Genomic DNA, 13,488 nt, shown 5'->3' on the forward strand with positions numbered 1-13,488 from the left:
AAAAATAAGCATTTAATGATATATTTTTTCACAATCAGAATAAGGGTGGAATTAATATAATCGAATGATCCTTCTTGCATAAGCTTCTTGCGTTTAGCACGAGTACAGTCATTTTAGCCTTCATTCCGAGCGAGCTTTAGCGGGATTTCTTCGTAGCAATCCCACTCCATAACGTCTCTTTACCTCACCTCGCACTGACTTGCTTAGAGTTTCATGTTCCGGTTTGGTTGCTTTTGATAGTAAAAACACCTGCATCGACCGCATCTGTTAAAACACCCTTACGTTTAGCGTAGGATAGTGCATTCTTTGCCGCCTTCTTAACATCCGCTACCCAATACGGCCACCTTCTTTCTCTACATCGCTGGCAGAGTCATATACTCCAACCCCTGTCAATGACTTAATAGCTGCTCTTGCGATGATTCCTGCTTGAGGGGCTCCAAACGCTGTCGCAAGAGCTGGTACGGCGGCATCCAGCCCCTTGCTAAGTAGTCCTGAATCTTTTACAAATTTGAATGCTGTCGATAACGCAGATTTGATTTTACTCCAAATGAATCCCACTTAAAGCTTCTTGTAGCCTTTCTTAATCTCATGACGTGTGATATCAAGTCTAACACCACGACCTGCCTTGCGTGCCTTCAGCGCTTCCTCATACGAAGCTGGGGGGAGATGGATAACAGAGCCTGACCCTTGAGTTGGTTTGCTGTAGGACTTAGCTTACCCGTCTTGAGGGCTTTAGTCAGCTTGGGAGCTGGAACGTCGCTGGAAATTGTTAATTCACGACACATGATTGCTATATTCCCTGAAACATATTTAATACAGAATTGACAATTTCATATCTTTCATGTTCTTAATTACATCTGGTCTGTTGTGCTGCTTGGAATATAACCAAAGCGTACAGAAGGGTCCGCAATAGTCGCGGTTAGCTATGTTTGGGGTCGTGTACGGGTAGGGCCTGATAATTGGGTCAGGCGGGTTTCCTGACGGCCTTACCAAACACAGGACCAATTGCTAAGCTACATATTGAAGTGAAAGATACGAAGCTAAGCAGTTGGGTTAGAATGCTTAGACCACGATGGTCTGCGCGGCACGAGGTTGGTCGGCTTCAGTGTCGCCTTCATCGGCATCACTGTCATTGCTCATCACATCTGCGCCCAAATTGGTAGCAGCAGCGTCCTCTTCGCTGCTAGTAGCAGAGACGCTCTCGTTGTCATCATCACTGTCGACATCTACAGCCTCGTCATCTTCTTCACTGCTCGATTCATCTTCTTCTGTAGGAAGATCCTGTTGGAAATGGAACCTGACCCAATAATCAGGCCTGACCTGTATACGACCCCGTTAAAATTCTACCATAGTCGCCATACGTACCATGATATTGTTTGGTATTATATCACCCGACTCCATACTTCGTAGGTGCCGCTTCTCCCATGCTATCAAAATATTCGCCATTGTGAACAGCTGTCCAGTGTCCTACGTCCATATTAGGTTGTCGTAGCATAATCAGATACGATCCATTCTTCGGAAGCGGCTGAGTGATCTCACTTGACTCGACTATATTAGCGAGCTGAACCACCATCCTCTCAGCGTCTTCAATAAGATCGTGATCACTGGTAATTGGCTTGACAAGGCTGTTCATAATAATTAATTTAACAAAACTACATTGATCGAGATATAGATTCAACGATGTCTGAAACACAACTTTCCGACCAATATCTTTACCAGAGCTCGCTGAAGAGTGATCCGGAGATTAAGGCCTCCTCTGGCAAGCGCGTGTCTTTTGTTATCGATATTAACCAAGGTTCGTACAAAAACGATGTTATCGCTATCGACGCTACGTCCCCGCTTAATGGTAGTGAAGGATTTGCCTGCCTCCGCGATGCTTATACTATGCTACCATACAATGTTTCGATGAAGAACACGCACGCTACAAATGTACAGAATGCAGCCAACCGACTTTGTGTTGGTCTCAAGTGTGGCAACGTTAAGTCCTCGATTCGATGTCGCTTGAACTCAATGGTAATACCATTGTCTCGATGGCTGACTACAAGCTGTTTTGGAACAATATCCGTGCTCAGACCGGGTACAACCCTCAGTATGTTGAGAAGCATGGTGCTGAATCGTTTCTATACCCCCGATGCAATCAACCAAGTACAGTAGTGCAACCGCTACTACCGGAGACGGGTATTCGAATAACACAGCAATCTCTACTACCTTCACCGCCGGTACTATTTCTGCTACGGCATCGGTAGCAAATGATGGTTTTACTAAGCGTCTTCTCTATAACCCTTCAAATGTCGGAGCTGACTCATCTACGTCGTGGCCGTCTACTGGTGCTGCATCTGCCACGACTACCATTGCTAATCAACTCGGTCGAGGTGCGTTCGTAGCTGGCGCTGGTTCACCTGGTGCTATTATGGGGACGTGGAACTATATGCTTAAGATTAAGCTGACTGATTTACATCCGATTTTCACGGAGCTTGACTGGATGGCTAAGTCACAAATTCGGCTTTGTTTCCGCGTTAACCAGGGCACTTCAACTATTGATGCTGATGCATCGAGAAATATGACGCTAACGGGAGCAACATTATCGAGTGGTAATGTATGTCCAGTAATGATTGCTTCTGCGACCAGTCCAAACCCAATGTACAATGCTCTTAGTGTCGCTTCCATTGCAGTTTCTTGGGGTGCTAGGGTTAACTCGCTTGAGCCTAAAATTGACGGAACCTACATGCCTTTCACGACTTATCGACTGTATGCTCCTTTCGTTCATTTGGAGAACCCTCGGGCTATCATCGCTAAGCCTGTAAACAAGTTTGATACAACGATTGCTATGCCCAATGGTTCTACCAGCCCGCTGGTATTGATATGCAGTCGACTCAGCTCAATGCTGCATTTAATCTCCAGCTTTCGGCTTCTATTAAAAAACGCTAAGTAAATTACGGAATGTAAAAAAACTACCGGCGTAGTGTTCCATGACCAGGGGTTGGTAGTCTTTTTAAAAATAGTTGTTGTGAGAAATACTACTATTTTCAGTATTTTAGTAATACTCATATGAATACCGGGGTGTACGGTATTCACTATGGGTCGTAGTATTACTCCCTCGGCCCGGTACTATATTTCTTTGCAAGAACTATTTTCCAGGGAGCCCTGATTGAGCAAGGCATCCCTCATTTGGCAATTTTCGAGCTAGTGGCTATCGGTCAGCAATGGGGGCGGTGAGTGACGATCGCAATTCGTGCCATTCGACAAAAACGCAGAACAACCACTTCTTTACCTAACACACCAAGTATGGGGTGCTCGGTGGAGGGCTGCCAGGAAGGCGATACCCTCGTGACAGATCCGTGTAGCGTCTGCGAAAAGCCAAATCACCACATGTGCGCTATTAGGGTCTTTAAAGGCGCTGATTCGGCGCTGAATGAGAGGTATTACGGTTGTTTCCGCCCGATATTTAACGACCTCATACCTACTTGTATTACTTTGCAGGTTTTGTAGTCAAGGGTGTGTTCAAGTTGTGCATTCAACCGCTGCAACACAGGCGCTACTAACGCGGCAATCCACAAACATTTGAGCGGGATCCGACTCCGACTTAATACCCTCGTCCGACCACCTTGCGAACAAGACTGTTGAATGTGCTGTAAAGAGACGCAAAACTGTTGCCGTTGGTGTATAGAAGAAAGCTGCCCCGGTGTGATTGAAGTCAGGACAGAAGAAGATGGCTTCAACGACCGTGTCCAAGACGTCTGCCATCCTCGAGGCCTCGCAGGATACAGAGGCAGCACCACCGACTTCTAAGCTAGGTGTCCCCCTCACGGTGAAGCATTTGAGGAAGTCATGCACCACGGACGATGTTTGGGATCTCATTCACACGCTGGAAACTCCTTACAAGGAGCTGACCCCGTGGAAGCCGTCTGTGGGAGAGTATCATAACATTTGTCTACTGTGCTGCCAAATGATCCAATCCCGAGCCAAAACGAATCGGTTTAGCTGGGAGGAAGCCCTGCGCAAAACGAGGATTGCAAGCAACGCAAAGGATCACATCAAGTCCAAGCACACCGACCCTCCGCTAGCCGTCTTAGCGGAACAGAGTGCAACTGAAAAATCAAAGGCGGGCGTCATGGATGCAGAAGCTGTTTTAGAACTGACTCGGGAACCGGACACCGCGACTATTACTCCAGAGACTACAACGACTACTGGTACGGCTACAACTAGTACTACCATTACGGCTGGTGTGGAACCGGCAGCAACGGCCTAACCACGGTACGTTGGAGCGAGCGAGAAGACTGTCAACATCCTCATCTCAAAGTTTCTCATCACACAGGGGCTACCCTACACAGTATGCGCATCTTTTGCATTCAAGGATGTCATTAGTACTGCAACTGGCAATCATTCGGTTCGCGTGCTGGGTCGCGACCGTCATGACAGACTGCTCAACGGGCAATTCCAGCTGTTCTGCGAGCTTGTGGGTGCACTACTATCCTCGGCGTTTGAAATTGCTTGCAAGCTCAAGTTTCTGAATTTGATGCATGATATTTGGACTAGCTGCGGGAAGGAGAGTATCGTTGGCGTATCAATCGCGTTTATCGATAGTTCGTGACGATTTCGGTTCATCGCACTGCTGGCATGTGTGAAGATCGACGGTCACAACGCTGCCAGCGTTGCAAATGTCAATGAGAGCGGTCTCAAAGCTCGGTACGATCTTAACATTCGAGCGATGACTCGTTTCACCATATCCGACCCGACCCCGTCAGCGAAAAACGTTGTCGACCACATCGACACAGAACAAGAAAGCTGCTCCATGCATCTACTCAATCTGTGTATTGACTACGGTATCGGACTATAGATATTATCCAGACAGTGCCTACTTGGAGCATCTCAACCAGCTCGTGGGACAAAGTAGTAACTACTGTCACGCCCGGAGGCGCTCTGGATGAAGGCGGTGATGCGATCAAAAAGATACGAAACCTGATAACCAATTCAGGTCGCCTAAGCAGCGTGCAGCCCTTAAAATTCCAAGAGGCGCTTTCGTATCCTGAGCTTGAACCCATGACTGACCAAGACGTTCCGGTTGCCTACACGTGCAAGCTGATTCGAAGGTCAGTAGCCAACTACTCAGCATTTGAGGCATACTTCCAGTCAAATAAAGACGTGACGAGCGTGTGGACCCCGCTGACGATCAAAGACTGGATGCTCGCGATTGAAATGGAAGCCGTTACCAATTTCATTGCTGGTCTTGCGTTGATAGAAGCACAGAGCGAGACCTTGGTATCATCGTACATGGTAGTATTCCGTCGCCTCTCAGAGAACAAGCTGAAGGCCTTCAAGTTTGATACGATGCCAATAGAGGCTCCTGGAGCTAAAGATGCAAACGAAGATAGTCACCGTCGTGTGGTTAGGACGCTTGACCAATTTTCGGAGTCCGGCAAGACGTACCTCAAAAGAACGTTACTGCAATTGCAGGCCCGCTTACCCACAGTCACCAAGGAGGCAACGGCTTGCATTTTGCTAGACCCTCGTACGAAATCGAGTGCAAAGAAGATTGCCGCAGTCGGTAACATCTCTCGCAAGGAAAAGAAGGTGATCTACAAAAGAGGTTTGGACTTCGTGCGAGAAGAGCACCGCCAAGTGTACGCGCAGATGATAAACCAGGGAAAATTTATTTGTCGCAACAGTCGTCCCAAAGCTGCCTGCTTAGCCAAGCGTCGAGCTCCCCGTATTCTTCACCTTCGTCGACTGGCTGGGACGACGAAGATGAACTCTTACTCGGTGCCCCCATTCGGGCAAGCAAGACCAGAGAGGAAGTTAAAGAGACGAAAAAAACGCGAGAGCTGACGCTGTGATGAAGGGGTGGCTAAAATTGGAATCAGAGTGGCTAGACATCGCCCAGCGTCAGAACCTGAAATCCCAAAAGAGGACCTGTCGAAGGAGATGTCGATTGACTCTCGCGATGGTATGTACTGGGCATTACTGGGCTTGTACAAGCATATCGACGTTCTCAAGTGGTTCCGCGAAGAAGACGAAGCACAGTTCTCCTCTATAGCTCTCCTTGCGCGGATTCATCTCGGATAAATATCTTCTTCGGCGTTTCAGGAGCGGGTATTCTCTACGGGAGGTATAGTGATGGGCCCCTTAAGGACCAGGACGGAGAGCAGACGAGCTGAAATACAGCTTTTGCTGCGGCACAACAGGGGACGAGCTCTCGAGGCTAAAGGAAGATGCACGCAAGGCGAGAGAGCAGTAAGTAGTAGCTTGAGTAGTATACTAGTATTACTACTACTACTAGCGCTTCGTAAAATCGATACTAGTTTTACTAAGTGTGGGTTTGAAAAGGCCCGACAGTCCCTGTAATACTACTATACACTTTTCTCGGCTACTACTAACCCCTGTCCATGATCCACTACTCGTGGCATCGACGGCTTCGTGTCGCCCTACCCAGCCACTGTCACTAAGGCAGGCTCTGCGTTGATCTTCTGGACTATTGAGGATGAAGATGGAGGCAGTGCCAGTAAACGGAACGCGGAACGGGGGCGCTCCGGAGGATTGCTGCTTTTTTGCGTGAGAAGCCATTTGCAACTGACCTTGGCCCTTTAATATTGGGCTGCAACTGCTTTGCGTGCCAGAAGTATGCACGCGCTACATTCACCACCTGCTCAATGTCCGCGAGATGCTTGAGGACATTTTGTTGTATTTGCACAATCTGCAGCACTATTTTCGCTTCTTTCGCGAGATCCGAACATGTATCAGCACTGATCGCTTTGCCGCTTACCACGCTGAATTCTCCACGAAATATGACGAAAAGGCTTCGACTGCCCCGCCCCTCATTATCCCAGCGACGATAGAAGAACGGAAGCGTAAGGTTTACGCTAAGAAAGAACTGACCAAGGAGAACAAGGTGAAATATACCGCTTCCAAGCACGAAGCGGCAATTCTTTAGCGTCTGCGGCCATAGGTGATGCACCCGAGTAGATGGCGAAGCAGAAGACCGCTAGGTATGTTACCCTACGCAATCGCTAGCACCTGCCGCCGTGAATTTCCACGATAACGATGACTACGAGAATCACCTTTCGGACGAAAACGAGCCAAGAGAAGACGCTACAGCTTCACATAAAGACGAACATTTTTATTTGTACGAAAATAATGGGAAACTATGTGGATATATATGAGTGTACAGCAAAATTACCCCTATCAGCATTGACGAAACTCCAACCGACAACACCTGTATCGATGTTTCCGTCAAGGGTGACGTAACATATCGCATTTTAAAGACTCATCTGTAGTGGCTCAAACAGCATCCCGCCCGGATTGTTGTGCCCACTTCTGGGGGACGTCGCCGTGAAGGACTGCTGCAACGACACGATGCTGAGTTGGATCATTATAGGAATATGTATGGCATCGGTTGCACTACTTGTACGAGAAGTAAGCAAGACAAGACGCCGACCAAAACGCCGTCGACTCCGTCCGTCAGAAATTCCTACCGACCAAAATCCCATCTGAATCGCCCACGGACACTTTGTCAAAGACGCCTACGGGAACGCCTACAGTAACGATGTGCGAGCCAATTTTGTAACCAGCAAAAGCCCACACCAGCTCCACCACAATCATCCAACAGCCCCAACGAACATTTATGACGAGCCATACCTTCACCAGCGACCGGTCGATAACTGAGGATGGAACGTCATCATCGCAACCGACTGGAAAAGGGACCCGCTCCGAAATCATCTATTTGTAACCTGACTACTGGAACAGTATACATATCAGTACAACGTCTTAAACGTCACCCACAACTGCCGATTTCCCTCATACAAACACTGCCACCTCCGCAGCGGAAATTAATGTTGCTATGGCTTCGACGTCAACCAGTACCACCTCGGGTGTAGTGGTGGCGTCGTTGCTGGGATAATGATTGCGTACATCATTTTCGTGGCTATCGTCGTGTTTTTTGTGCTGCGTTGCTCAGACAAAGGGAGATCGCTCGGCAGTGCGAAGCGAATCTGTTTGCGGAGCTGAGCGGTACTGGTGGACGCTCACTCGAGATTGACTATGTATCGATGTAAAGAGAGATACATACGTAATAACACTGCCACTAAGAAGCTACTCAGTGTACTATAATGAAGAATCTTCATTGAAGATGATGCTAGCCTAAACTTGAGTTTACATTGTCCTCACTCTTCGTTGGCGTTGTTGTTGCTGTCTTCACCCAGCAGACGCGATTTGAACATCGAGCTCTTTTTTCAACGAGTATTTTGACGACATCCCAGTACTGTACGTTTGCTGGCTCATCTACGTTCGAACCAGCGGCCTGGATACATCGTCTCCCACTCCCGTGTCTCTTGTACTGCCCGCTTCATGGTGTTTTCTACAGCTTTGCGAGCCTCGACCTCGGAACGAAGCCGGCATTTCACTAGGCGCTACGAAGTCGAAAGGAAATTAGCCGCATGGCGAGCTGAATTGAAAGGTAACACAGAGAGCGGGCGAAATCGATTTTCCGTGATGCAAGAAACCTTAATGGGGCAACTCAATCGTGTTGAATCATCGCAAGCCAAGGCTGGGCCCGTGGTGGGACGGTTATCGGCGCGCGAGCGATCAAATTTGCGAGTGAGCGGCACATTACCTACGACTATCTACTTTTTCCGTGTTGGTTCTCATTGTCGATCCCGTCTTTTGATTTCTTGGAGAGGTGACTTGCCACCCGAAAAATCATATATCCGTGCGGATACCTTGTCTTTCCGTGATGCAAGAAACCTTAATGGGGCAACTCAATCGTGTTAAACCACCGCCAGCTAAGTCTGGGGGGCGTAGTGAGTAGCCCCGAGAACAATGCTTAGCACGACCACGGGCTTGGCTTCAGATCATCTTGCGTGCCAGCTCCTTTGTTGACTGCGCCGTTTGTACTGGGTAGATTTCGAAGCAGCTACTCGACCATCGGCCAAGTAACTTGATACCCAAGCTGTCAGCGTCTCCTTTCAACCGAGACGTTGCGTCACCAATCCGAATGGAGGGAAGAATAGTTTTCTTCAGGAATCCAAATAGACGCCGCTAGCTTTTTAATGTCCTCGTCACTTCCTCTGCATCTAGATCTACACTTAAATGTAGGGCATCCTCGCGTCCGAGTTCACTTCTCGCTTGTCCTATGTGTCTTAGCGCCACTTTTGGGCACAGCCTTCCGTCCCCGGTTGCGAGCATTTTTCTCCACGCACCTCTGCCGTAGTGGTCATTCTTTGCGCCTGACAGGCCGGTGGTCACTGACACTGCCGTACGATATGGGGTTCTCACTCCATTTTCATTTAAAAATAATGCGTCGGATGCTTTCAGGCAATATAATCCAGCAAAACGAAGCCCCACAAAAGTCGAGTCCGGGGCTTAGATAAGTCAAGGCGCCGGTGCAGAAGGAGGCAAGAATGCCGGGCTGATAGGCTGTTTCTTCAGAGTCGGGTCGGACAAGCGCTTGATTCCTCGTATTAAGATGACTAGTGAAGGAGACGACTTCACTCGAAAATTACGGAATCGCTGCTGATACCAGCGAACACTCGATAGTTTCAACTAAATCGTCGTATACTTATTCCCTCGGTGGCAATCATTCCAGCCGTATCTCCAGCAGTATATAGCGAATAGACCAAGTCTTGAACTCGCTTGTGTGGCTCGTCGTCGAGCCACGGAGACCATTTTATCCATTCAGAGAATCGGCACCACTAGTTCCAATGAGTACCGTATTTGGCCGAGGTAAGCTATGTGACGGCGCGTCCCTGGAGCACTGCGCCCATAGCTTCGAGAGATCGTCGACGGGCGCACGAACTTGCACCTGTCTCCATGCACACGACATGTTAGTCCACATCTCGAACAAAGGGTGGTCCGAACGCCAGGCACGTGATCTGGCGTCTGCCATGGTGTTCTCCTCGCCTGCCACGTGCTTAGCCGTGCACAGGATGGCATACTGGAACTCCGACACCGCACTGTGGAGCTCGCGAACTTTAATAGAATTCACAGAGACGTCGTTTGTGAATGCTGCATGATCTTCCGCAGTGAGCTGTACGCGAATAAACTGGTGGATTGTCGGTTCCACGGCGCATAGACCGTCATTTGAGGCATCCATGTGCACGTGCACTATGGGATTCGCCACGTTGGCGAATTGACCGACAGGAATGCCATTGAATAGCTCGTGCTGAGAAAGGATAGCTCGGATCCATTTTAAGTCTTCGAGAGCGGCATCATCGATCTTGCGGACTGTGTGACATCGGAGCGGCGTTGTCATGGCTTGTATTCGCTAGAAAAAAGATCGAGCAGGCGGACAGCACGTCATGACGTGGCGCAGGCAGCTCAGCAGTTTTAATAGTGTTGTTTTTGAGGCGGTACCAGCCTCTATGACGCCGGAGACAATCAGTTGGGCCTTTTCGATCGTCGCTACTGGGAAGGTGACTTCGCCTCTGCTGGTATCCCACTCGAGGCCCAACGCTCTGCATCGCTCACTCCATGTCGTGAATTTACGTTCATTGATGGCCGCGGGCCCTAGTACTGTAGCCATAGCTCTTCGTAGAGCTAGATTGGCGACAAAACAGCGTAGTCCTTCGTCTACCTCTGCGCAAGTATGGGCATCGCACCAGAATGATCCCACTAGTGGTGTCTCAAGGCGTCCTTGAGGAAGTCCACACTCATACAACCCGTTAATTAGCGCACCGGGAAGGAAGTATGAATCCGGGGATCCACACCAGCCAAACCCGCATGACAAGTCGATGATAAGGAGACGATGCAAACATATGCACGTGATCGGCATGGATAGGCAAGTGCCTAAAGGCCCCTGCAACATCAACGAGCAATAACAGGATCCGTGCGTTCGGGAAGGTCGACTTCAAGACATGTATCCTCTTGGCGATATCCCGAGGTGGATTATAGCTGACGTCTGGAAGGTTGGCACGATCCGTGAAGTCATTGACTGAACCTCCGTCTGGAAAGGAGTAGTCATCGATGATGTGAATATCCGGGCCATCCGCTCCTGTTTTATCAACTATTCCCACAGGCGATACGTAGCCTTTCTGCCATTGCTCCAGAAGCGTCTCCTTCACTATCAGATACCTGCCATCTCTCTGTCATTTAAGCAGATGACGCCAGCCTTACGGAAGATGGTTGTCAATTGAGCTGTGATTCTTTGGGCGACCCTTTTGTCGAGCCGGTCGGTGGGACAGCCACTCACGAACAATTCCTTGCCTCACCACGTCGTACCAGCGTCGAAGCGTATCGACTAAGCTGGAATTCGGTGGTTGTCTAACTGAAACAAGTTCTTGTTCGGCCTCGGGTCCGCATCGGTCTGTCCTCGAACAAGCCGTACGATGTCAGGGAGTGTCATTTCCGCCGCGAATGCCACTTGCGTTAGGAACTGAACCTTGCCCATATCTACGGTGTCATCGATATCCCACTCTGACGGGCAGCGATATTGAGCTCGGTCTCAGCTCGACATTGGTCTCTAACTCGTTTTAAAGTCTCCATATATTTCTTGTGATTTTCTGAAAGGTGCTTTCGTAAGTCCTTTGACGGAGACTTCTCTTCGGATCCTCTACCATGCTTTCGTAAGTCCTTTGACGGAGACTTCTCTTCGGATCCTCTACCATCTGTCGATGGAGGACCCAAACTGGAATCACTACTTAATTGTGGAACTGGGACCCCATTCACTTCACAGGTCCGCGAACTCGGGCGCCCCAAACCTCCAAAATTCTTAATAATGTGTTGCTTCACCGGTTCAGGCTGCGTCTTCGGTCGGAAATGAGCCCGCTTAGTGAAGAAACACTTGCCTGATGTCCCGTCAGAACTTCCTGAACATCCTACCTTGGCCAAATGCTTCATGCAGAGGTTCAAGGCTCCTTGCTTTGGCATGAGCCGCAGAACATCTTTTGGTATCCCTCTTGTTCTCACTTGACGCGTTTCCCGACTGCCCGAGTAAGGCTGCGCGTTGCTCGTAGGCTTAACCTCCTGTTGCGCCTTGAGCGTGGCTATCATGGTATTCTGCTCGCCGTACAGGAGATCGGCTAGTAGGGGGTCATGGGCAACAGCACTCCTTTATTCGCATCGCCAAGATCAGGCCTTCGGCCAATACCAAATCTAGAAATTGACACAACATTGCGTCAGTCCAGAATACCAGGCATTTTGTTGTTAAGCCGTCAGGCACACCAGTATTATTAAAGCTCTCTACTAAGCGCTCAATCGCGCGAATGAAGTCCAGTGTACTCGCGTTGTAAAAGCCACCTCCAAACTGGCGAAGGTTTCTCAATGCTTCCTTTGGGTCCTCGTTAGAGCTGTCGACGTCCGGTGTATCCGCGGTGTTACACCTCGGACGTCCCATGTCGCAAAAGACGTCCCGAGATACACCTCTTGACACCCAAATCAGGCGACGCCCGCTTCCGGGGCGTCGCAGAAGTTCCGGAGATGCGACATTATGTGGCAAGTAAATGGATATTTTGTGGTTTAATATTTCTATTTGTGGCATTTACATATTCTCAATTGCACTAGCGCAAAGATCACATACTGTCTATCACTAGCGACGTGTCTGTAATTTTTTGCACCTCGTGCAAGTAATCGTAGCTCAGTACAGATCAGCGGAATCCGTGAAGGATGTACCGGGAGGGCAGCTCTTATCGAACGCGACGATAGACCACGCCAGATTCGCGTCGTCCCAACACACCTGAGTTCCCTTCATGACGTTGGTGCTTGCCACATAATGGTACATGATCACGTACGCGCCAGCCGCCGTGGTACCGGGCTCTTTGTCTGCCCACGACCACACCTAAGCCGCCATCTTGGCGATATCTGCGGTGTCCAAGGCGATGAGGCTCACGACCCGTCGTAGATACTTGGGAAAACTGTCACCGAATAGGAGCACAGAAATATTGCGCGTAAGCCTCCTGTTGCAGCCAGTGAAACGTACCGAAACTATTCTGACCACGACCGGATCCGGTTTGCGCTGCTGTAATCGTGATGGCATTGATCAGACGCTAGGCGTCCCGATGAACTCGACCGTCAGCTGCTTCTTGGCCATGCACATGTCGTACACACTGTATGCAAATCCCGTCGAGGTGCTTGTGAGGTCCAACACCTGGTGACCAGCGCTACTAGAGTCGTTGATGCTGCTGCCTGCCCACACGCCCTTGGCCAGGACGTCAAGCGCCATCACTGGAACTAGCAAGTCTCCAAATGTATCGGTGAACAGCGTGTCAATGGCGTCGAGCTTGTACGATCGCTTGATGTCCGTACCAGTTTCCAAATACACCACTACGAGCTCCGTCGGGTGCGCGTTCAGATACGCCTTGACCTCGTCCATGGAATCTTTTGTCAACGGCCGCTCGGACACTTGAATACCGGAGATCGACGGGAAGCGGCCCAGCACCTCCGGCCCCCAATTGTACGTGCCGTAGTTACCGAGCGTCTTGCCGAACGCTCCGAAGAACCCAATCACAGCGTCCGAGCGAAGGTTGCCGCAGTGAGATCGTTGAGGAAGAAGTGTGTGTCGAC

The 13,488-nt window shown here is 49.5% G+C and overlaps 2 protein-coding genes across 2 annotated transcripts; one reads left to right on the forward strand and one right to left on the reverse strand.

Moving 5' to 3' along the window:
- Nucleotides 1-267: 267 nt before the first annotated feature.
- On the reverse strand, nt 268-785 carry PITG_04414 (uncharacterized protein; the record flags this gene model as incomplete). Its single annotated transcript, XM_002905991.1, has 4 exons — nt 268-277; nt 332-515; nt 594-656; nt 710-785. The coding sequence occupies 4 exons, from the start codon at nt 783-785 to the stop codon at nt 268-270; spliced, it is 333 nt and encodes a 110-aa protein (XP_002906037.1).
- A 1,209-nt stretch (nt 786-1,994) lies between these two features.
- PITG_04415 (uncharacterized protein) lies at nt 1,995-2,442 on the forward strand (the record flags this gene model as incomplete). Its single annotated transcript, XM_002905992.1, has 3 exons — nt 1,995-2,106; nt 2,175-2,393; nt 2,438-2,442. The coding sequence occupies 3 exons, from the start codon at nt 1,995-1,997 to the stop codon at nt 2,440-2,442; spliced, it is 336 nt and encodes a 111-aa protein (XP_002906038.1).
- Between the last annotated feature and the right edge of the window lie 11,046 nt (nt 2,443-13,488).

Source organism: Phytophthora infestans, genomic scaffold (genome assembly GCF_000142945.1).
Source record: "Phytophthora infestans T30-4 supercont1.5 genomic scaffold, whole genome shotgun sequence".
NCBI lineage: Eukaryota > Oomycota > Peronosporomycetes > Peronosporales > Peronosporaceae > Phytophthora > Phytophthora infestans.